This window comes from Harpia harpyja, chromosome 10 (assembly GCF_026419915.1).
Source record: "Harpia harpyja isolate bHarHar1 chromosome 10, bHarHar1 primary haplotype, whole genome shotgun sequence".
Taxonomy (NCBI): domain Eukaryota; kingdom Metazoa; phylum Chordata; class Aves; order Accipitriformes; family Accipitridae; genus Harpia; species Harpia harpyja.
Window position 1 is genome coordinate 23,680,734 of NC_068949.1, and position 9,184 is coordinate 23,689,917.

The window sequence follows — 9,184 nt, forward strand, 5'->3', positions numbered from 1 at the left end:
ATATTCCACGCAGCGTGAACTCCACTGATAATATCAGGAAGACTTCAGGAAAAAGGAAGAACGGCTCACCCCACTGAGAGCTTGTACAATCAATACCAAAGAACAGAAAATCCAAATGGCACTGAAGTACTTGGAAGATGATCTCGTGACAGTGAATTTCTGGGAGCGCCTCAGTAGAAGAGTGTGCCTCTAGTGTGATCTCTTTAACAATGAACTTTAGGTGAAACAAAACAAGTTTTATGACCACATTATAAATTTCTTAACCTCTGTTGGCCTCTGCAGTTGTTTGAGATAAGGCGTGTCTTCAATGGCCAATTAACACCAAGAGAAGTCCTAGTTTCATAACACAGGGCAGTCTAACAAGTGATTGACCCTTTTGTTGAGCTAACATAGCTAACATAGCCCTTCAGTATATAAACTCGGGCTCCGGCAGCCAGTCACACCCTCCTGAGCCACAGAAGCAAATGGACTTCCTGGGAGCAGCCACTGTTGTCCTCCTGGTTTGCATTGCTTGCCTGCTATCCTTCACAGCATGGAGAGGGAGGTCTGGAAAGGGGAAGATGCCTCCAGGACCGGCTCCCCTTCCCATCCTAGGTAATGTGCTGCAAGTGAAACCAAAGAACTTGGCCAAAACCCTCCAGAAGGTAAGGCTACTTTCTTCTTCTTACTTTCTTCTGCAGGCAAGAAATGTGTGGGACCTGTGCATTGGGACAACCTGTGGCCATAGCTTGATGAGTGGCAATCCCAGAGAGGCAGAAAAGTAATGGGGGTCTCAGCTGCTCCCCTTCACTGCTGTTGCCATTGTTGTCCAGGGCCTGATAGCTGGGAACCCTCTCCACAACCACATTTATCATGAGAGGACCAAATCTTGACGTTGCTGGTCTGTGAGGCTGCACTGCCCACAGTGGGATGCAGCAGCAAGGCCACTTTTCAACTCCTCCTCCCTATCTGCTCCATGGCCATGTTCTCTCTTGCATTTTGACAGCTCAGTGAAGAGTATGGACCAGTGTTCACAGTGCACTTGGGCTCTGACCCAGTGGTGGTGCTGCACGGACATGATGCGGTGAAAGAAGCCTTGGTTGATCACACGGACGAGTTTGCTGCCAGAGGACACATGCCAATAGGAGACAGGGCTAACAATGGATTAGGTATGTTTGCTAATCAAGCTCCTTCTGAGGAGAAGGGAAGGGCTGAGGGTGCGTTCGGCAGATTAGAGCTGGAGTGTACCGTGCACGAGGGAAGACTGCGGGGAGTGGGTGGGTCCCACCTGGAGAAGGGAAGGCAGAGTGGGCTGTAATTGCTGGCTTCCACCACTCAAAGAGGGTAGCAGAGAAATGGAGCCGGATTCATCTCAGCGATGGGCAGTGAAAGGGCAAGCGGCAACAGTCACCAGCTGCAGCAAGGGAAATTATGTGCGGATATGAGTAATGAATTGTTCACAGGGAGGTTGGGTATGTGGTGGAGAAGGCCAAAAGCAGGCAGTTGGACTGCAGGACCTCTAGAGATTGCCTCCAAACCACAGCACTCTATGACACTACCATATCAGTGCTCTCCCAGGGACAGGATTCACTGTCACCGTGAGCCTCAGTTCATCTCACACCCAGCACATCCAAGCCAGGTCTTCCCTCTTCCTCTGCAGGGATTGTTTTTAGCAACAACAAGGAGTGGTTACAAGTCCGGCGGTTTGCTCTCAGTACTCTGCGCAACTTTGGAATGGGGAAAAGGAGCATTGAAGAGAGGATCCAGGAGGAAACTGAGTACTTGCTGGAAGAGATCAACAAAACAAAGGGTACGGTTCACTTTTAATACAGCTTATGTTTGCAAAAAAAGGACTATATTAAGGAAGCCCATGTCTTTAGCATAGAATTGAAGTTCCCCTGTGTTTGGTCCATGCACCAGTTACCCCTCATTACAAAGCAGTAAATAATTCTGTGATCACATACTATTCTTTTTGGAGGACCTTTCTGTGTTACTCAGAGACTGTGATCTGATATTTCCACTAACAACCAGAGCTCAGGTTACCCACAGCAGCCATAAGTAGCCATAGTTTGGGGTTTTTTTTTTATGGTTTGTAACTTTTCTGAAATCACAGGAACACCTTTTGACCCAACCTTCATGCTGAGCTGTGCTGTCTCCAATGTCGTATGCTCCATCATCTTTGGGAAACGATTTGACTACAAAGACAAGAAGTTCCTGGCCCTGATGAGCAACATGAACAACACCTTCGAGATGATGAACTCCCCATGGGGACAGGTACATTCAGTGGCCATATTGCAGTGGCAACATTCCCCCAGGGGAGCAGGAGGCCTCCCTCCCAATGAAGTCCCATTTCAGTCTTCTAACTAGGACCCCATCAATGCTTTGCTGCACAGGAGGGAATTCATTCAAGAGCAAGAAGCACCCTCACCAATGGAGTTGGCTTTGCCAGCTAAGTGCAGCTTCCCCTTAGTCCTGAACACCCTTCTTCCCCACCTCTAAGGTTTCTACTACTACTAAGCAAGCTCCAACCACCCTGTCAGACTGCCCAGCCTCGTAGCCCTTCTGCTTGGCTCACTTGAGAGTGTTGTGGCCTTCCTAGGCTTTTTGCTAATATCAAAGGATGGGGCAATGGTCATGCTAGGGACCTTCCTGTTTCTTTCCTTCCAGCTCTACCAGATGTTCTCAAAGATCCTGGATTACTTGCCTGGCCCACACAACAAAATATTCACAGAATTTGATGCTCTAAAAGCCTTTGTGTCAGAGGAGGTGAAGATGCACCAAGCCTCCCTAGATCCCAGCTCCCCCCAGGATTTCATTGACTGCTTCCTCAGAAAAATGCAGGAGGTAAGGAGACAGCATGCAGCCCCAGCGCATCCGCAAACATATCTACACTGAGCCCCTTCCCTCTCCTAAGTAAGAGAGACATTGGGATGACCCCTTCCCAGGCGGCTGGCCTGTGCAGTGGGAAGACACCAACGATACCCCAGATATTGCCTGTGCTAGAGCTTATAGCTCTGTGTCTGCATATTCAGCAGCCACTACCTGCAGCTGCTTGGACAGCCAGACCTTCATCTGCTCTCACCAAAACACAGGGACATTTGCAGTCTGGTCTTGCAGTTCTTTCACCAGAAAGCAGTTGGCACAGCAAGGGCAAACAGGCAGCTATGTACCATTCGGTGCACAGCTTGAAAGAAGGTTGCTCTGGGGTTCAGCTTACTGCACAAAGATAGCATTGCAATGTCCCAGATAGCTGCTGCACCTTAGCAGAGAAATGCAACAGCTCTAGGCAAAGCGGAAGGCCTGGGATGACACAAGAAAGGGCCACTTTTCTTAGCTCAGCCAGAGAAACAGCCCAGCCTTTTCCCTAGGAGAAAGAGCATCCCAATTCCAGTTTCCACATGAAGAACCTGATAACCAGCACCTTCGACTTGTTCATTACCGGAACTGAGACAATTAGCACCACTGTAAGATATGGGCTTCTGCTTCTTCTCAAATACCCGAAGATGCAAGGTACCAGTCTGTGACCTCTTCCTCTCTAGCTATTCCCCTGGGCTGGGCGTGTGTCTAATACCACATCCTTCTCCCAACTTTTCTCCTCTGTCTCTCATATTTTACCCAAAAGGGCAAGGTCCTTGCACCATCATTCCCCAGGGTGGCTGTTAGAGATCCCTCAGCTTCACTGGCATCTTCAACAGCTGCTCTCCCCTCACAGCCAGGGACGCGACTGTGTCCACATCTTTATCTCCCAGTTATACGCACATTAGCCAAGTCACCAGGAGGACATTCTTTGCATGGGCCGCAGTGGAGCTATGTTCTAGTCAACACCAAAACCAACATCAATGCTCCTGTAATCTGTCATCTGTGGACAGCTTAGGGAAACCTGTTTAGGTACGTTTGATTTTATTTACCCACTTTATGGTTTGTGCCTTTCATGACAGAGAAAGTTCAAGAAGAGATTGATCAGGTAGTGGGACGATCACGAAGACCTTGTGTGGCTCATCAGACCCAGATGCCCTACACAGATGCAGTGGTCCATGAAATCCAGCGCTTCATCTCCCTCATCCCCCTGGGTCTCCCTCACACTGTGACCAAAGACACCAGCTTCAGAGAGTACGTCATTCCCAAGGTTAGTGGGCAAGCTTCCTCAAGTTCAACAACAAGGTGGCAGCATGTTTGCTCTTAGGCTGTCAGTTACAAGCCAGAAGCTACAAATGCTGTGGCCTGCCCTCGTTGTCACCCAGCCCTTCATGAAGGTTTTATCCTCAGGCTCCTGTAGCTCACTTGCAATCCCTTGTTGCCATTCCATGGGCTGACTGGAACAGTAGCTCTGCCCAACACCTTTGCTCACTTGCTCTGCAGCTTTACCTATCTGCAGAAATACAGTGCGTTAACAAAAAAAACCAGATCAGTGACTCCTCACACAAAAGGCAGCGAAGCCGTGGAACTGCTCACCACCATCCAGGAGAGCCTGTACACGTGCTTGAATGCAAAGTCAGTTGGTGGTTATTGAGCACAGAAAGCCCCTGAGCCACAAAGTGCTCGAGGCTATGTTTGCATTCAAGGGAACAAGCAAAACCTGTTTGCTCTGTTCTCACACACTTCTTGAGGCAGTCACTGCTGACCACTGCCAGAGGCAGGCTGATGGGCTAGAGCAACCCACGGCCTGGCCTGGCCCATGGCAGCGATGCTCATGTTACATGCTGTCTTCTGGGTGACCGTGTACAGCAGGGGAAGAGCAGCACACAGGCTGTTGGCGTTTTGATTTTCAGCTGCCTCTGTAAAATCAAAAGGCAGGACCCAGAGAACTGCTCAGCTTCCAGCAGAGGGCTCTTGTGTCATCATTGCTGGATTATTTATCCCACCCCCACATCAATGGCTGGTCAGGAAGAGGGAAGGAAGAGGATCGTGGCAGGAGAAATTTGTCAGGAGAGGGGAAGAGAGCTTCATTTCCACAACTTTGTGTGCTTTCACTTTTTGGGGCTCACAGAAAAGAAGGAAAGTAGTGCATCTACAAGTTCATTATTGTGAAACACTAAGAATAAGGAAGAATTAGGTGGGGTGTCCCCAGATAACCAGAGCAAGGTGAGGATAAATGGTCTGAAAGTGAGAGGGAGCATTCAGGAAAAGCAGCCAACGACTGTCCCTGCTGTGACATCTGGCAGGGTCTCCCTAAAGCTGCCTCCCCCGCGGAAGGGTCACCAAAGGCAAACAAAAGGCACTGGTAGGGCTGTACTGGGAAGCTCAGTCTTAACCTGGCAGGCAGTCGGATTAAGTGATCTAACTTGTCTCCCCTTCATGTTGTGCTCTTCTTCTTGTGTTACCTCAGGGCACCACAGTCTTTCCCATCCTCAGTTCTGTCCTCCATGACAGTAAAGAGTTTCCAAACCCAAATGAGTTCAACCCTGGACATTTCTTGAATGACAATGGCACCTTTAGGAAAAGTGAGTTCTTCATGCCCTTCTCAGCAGGTAAGGCACAGGCTTTCTCTCTGTCGACGTCCGCCTCTGGTGACCACCCTGCCCTTCCCTATAACACACTCTCCCTCTTCCCAGCATGGTCCCCCTGGTGCTTCCTTGGGACTCACCGCTCTCTGGATAACTCCTCCCTGCTGCTCCCTTCCCCAGCTGCATCTCCCATCTTGTTCAGGCCTGGTGGCTTCTCAGACCTCCTACTAGGAGTTGCCAATGTAACGACATGAATGGAACCCACTGACACTTTCTAAAATACCTGTCACCTTCCTATACAACCACCAGAGTCATCCTTAACCAACCTGTCCTTCTGTGGTAGCTTCACTTTTCCCCAGCACCTCTTAAGTACCTCTCAGGCTGCATGCAACCACTCACCTACCAATAGCTCCAACCCTCCGCTTTCTCACCCGTGCTTTATGTCACCTTGCTCTCTCTCTCATCTTGCCTCCTGTGATGCCCCCTCCATGATTAAGACTTCTACTCCTGTTCTTCCTTTGCACACCCAACCAAACTGCTAAGGGTCTCTTTCTCCAACAAACTCTTCTCTTGCAAACGTCCTTAGTAATCCTGACAGTCATCTCACTGCTGCAGCTGTATCCCATAAATAAAGCTGTGCAACACATCTGCTTAGTACAAACTCTAGTCTACTCAGCAACACCTGTTGAGTGCTATTTGCTGTTTTCACTTCCAGGGAAGCGAATATGCCCTGGAGAGGGCCTGGCACGCATGGAGATATTCTTACTCATAACCACCATCCTGCAGAACTTTACCTTGAAGCCTGTTGTCGACCCCCAGGAACTCAACATAACCCCAACACTGAGTGGGACAGGCAACGTACCTCCTGCCTACCAGCTCTGTGCTCTCCCCCGCTGAAAAGCACAAAACCTCTCTCCACGGTATCCTGAGCCTGGCTACTCCTTTACATCTCCCTTACTAAAACCAACAGCAGAAGCATTGGCTCACCTTTGCAAGGCCTCCAGGAAGGCAACCCAAACACAGAGTAGATACATGCACAGAGTAGACACCTTCAAAGCCTCCCAGAACTGCTCCACTACATTGCAAGGAGGCCCTGGGTGACATTGCAGCCTGTGCACTGACGCTCTGTCCACAGGTTCATTGAGCGCAGTGACTGCATCAAACAGCTGATTTTCTCATAAACATGGCTCACATGGCTGCCTGTGACCTGCTTCTCCCACAGCACACGTCCCACCAACGGCAGCACGCTTTGCAGATGGATAGCGCTGCTTATGTGTATGTTAATGACCCAGTAAAGAAAAATCTGTTTATGAGGATTTGAGCCGTTATTTTCTTTGGGTTGGGGCAGTGCCCACATCTGCTGTTCCACTGCAGAGTAGGTCCGCAGTGCCTGTGGCCAGCGCCCTGTGGGAAGGGCCCCCACTGCTGCTGGGCCCATGGCCGGCTGCAGTACACTACCAGTGAGGAATCTCATGGTGTGGGATGGGAAGGGGGTCCTGCAGCCTGGGGGCTATCAGCAGCTCTATCTGCCGTTCTTGGGGCTGCCAGTCCTGCTGCCCACAGCCAGCCGAAGTATAGCTGCAGCATCCCTCGTAGAGGAGAACACTCCCCCCACCCAGTTCAGAGGCTGAAGCTCCAGCTGCCTTCATCCCCTCAATGGGACTTTTGGCTGCTCCTGGGGGCTCCTCTCATTTCTCAGGCACGCTATGCCCCAGCCTTTCCACAAGCTGGGAGCACCCTCCCTATGGCTCCTCTCTGTCCTCCTCCCACCATCTCCCCCAGGCCTACTGCTCTCCCGGAGTAATTTGGAGCACAACCCCGCCTGTCACTGTGGCCTCTCCCACACACGAATCAAGATGGGGCTGCTGAGGAGATTGTTTCTCTGGATGGCGCCTCCTGCCTGAATCACACTCCCAGCCCACCTCCCAGCTGAAATGCCAAGGTACAGAGGAGAGAACAGCGTGAGAGAGAGGCCATTGTGGGTAAGGAACAGCTGAGAACGAAGGGAAGTTGCCATCACAGGGGCTAAGTTCTGTAGCTGGAGTTGCATTCTCCTTCCAGTGTTCTTGGGCATATCACTTCATCTCACTTACAGTCTGGACTCCTTCTGCCAAATGAAAAGAGGAGTGCATGCCTGTCTTTGCAGGCTGTTGCAAGAAGTACACTCAGGCACCTGAGTGATGAGGACTCCAGCCAACTCTCTGGCTGCTCTTATCTACCATCAGTATCACTGCAAGGATTTAGATGTTATTTATTAAAATGACAGATGTTATTTATTAAAATCTATTAGGAGGACAGCAAAACCATGTCTCCCAGAGAGCTTGGGTACTCCAGGAGAATCTCATTTTGCTTCCATATCTCAGAGGCATCATTGCAAAAGTCCTTTCCCCATCCAAAGTCTCTGTCCTGTCCTCCATAGAATTTCATGTATGCAGAAAGAGAAAACTCTCTTGATCATAAACTGCAATCGTGTGACCCCTGGTGTCCAGGAAAAGGATTGAGTCTGTTATTTCTGGTCCCAGCCACTATTTGGTGCTTTTCTTTCAGTGACAGGGTGGATGGTTTTCATAAATGGATTCTACCAAAGGTGGCTCTCTTCTGGGCTTCTTTGTCTTTGTGGGCTTTGCTTGTGTTTGGATGTCTGGTTTGCAGTGGTTGTCTTGATCTTCATTTACATAGATATTTGTTCTGCCCTGCATCATGGCCATAAACAAGTCCTAGAGGCAAAATACAATCTCTGTGATGGTTGTCACAAGGTACATAGAGACCTTGTGAGTACTGCAGAGAATACAGTATGCAAGAATTCATGCCTCTCTCTTTGGAAATGTTTGGCAGTATTTTGAAGAAAATGTCATATTTGCTCACATCTCAGGTTCATCCCTCCTTCTCCCTCCATTTTTGCCCATGCAGGATGCAGCTCTAATGCCTGTGTAATCTAAAGCAATGGCAAACCATTGCTGGCCTCTCATCTGGGATTGCATCAAATGGACAAACATGCAACCAGAAACAGCAATCATGTAGGAGTCCCAGGCAATCATAGGAAGAGAGCTTACCATGAACTCTCTATTAGTCTAGGGCTACCCTTAAAGTCAGTACTGCATTTAGTAACTCACTCAGCAGCATGTGTGCTCTGTTGAGAATCAGTTAATAGATGACTTACGTCTGGAGGTCTGGGAGGGGATGATTCATATTCATGTTCTTCCTGCTCATCAGGATGTTGATTTGTCTGAAGCAATGAATAAAACAGTGACAAACATCTACCTACAATTCACAAACAACTACATAAGCAGCACAGGGCAGTGAGAAAATGTTCCGTTACTAAAGAGCTCCAGAACTCAGGACATACTCAGGGGATAAATAACCACACAGGGGATAATATTGGGGAAAGTATCCAACATACCCTAAGCTGGATGCCAAAACACTCTTTCATTTGGAACAATCACAGGCTCCACTTGATGGCTGCCCATGAGAATGACCTTGCAGAGGGGAAACCTCAATGCCTGAGTGTTGCCTTTACAAGAACATGCAAAATCTGTCTGGTCTTTTAACACAGGGGAAAACCCTCACTTTCACATTTACACCCAGGAAAAAAAAAAAAAAGATAAAAAAAAGATTATGTTAACCAACAACAACAACTATGGGGAAATCATCTCCCTCAGTACTGTTACATCCTTCTTTCTGAAGTAAGGAAACATAAAGATCCATGCAAGAACTAGAGCTGGTTAAAAACATCTGTAAAGTGGCAGGGGAAGGAAAGGGCC

At 49.0% G+C, this 9,184-nt stretch overlaps 1 protein-coding gene across 1 annotated transcript; it reads left to right on the forward strand.

Moving 5' to 3' along the window:
- Positions 1 to 459: 459 nt before the first annotated feature.
- Positions 460 to 6,736, forward strand: LOC128147453 (cytochrome P450 2C9-like). Its single transcript, XM_052800020.1, has 9 exons — positions 460 to 644; positions 986 to 1,148; positions 1,640 to 1,789; positions 2,093 to 2,253; positions 2,647 to 2,823; positions 3,348 to 3,489; positions 3,918 to 4,105; positions 5,306 to 5,447; positions 6,139 to 6,736. The coding sequence occupies exons 1-9, from the start codon at positions 465 to 467 to the stop codon at positions 6,318 to 6,320; spliced, it is 1,485 nt and encodes a 494-aa protein (XP_052655980.1). The 5' UTR covers positions 460 to 464; the 3' UTR covers positions 6,321 to 6,736.
- The last annotated feature ends 2,448 nt before the right edge of the window (positions 6,737 to 9,184 follow it).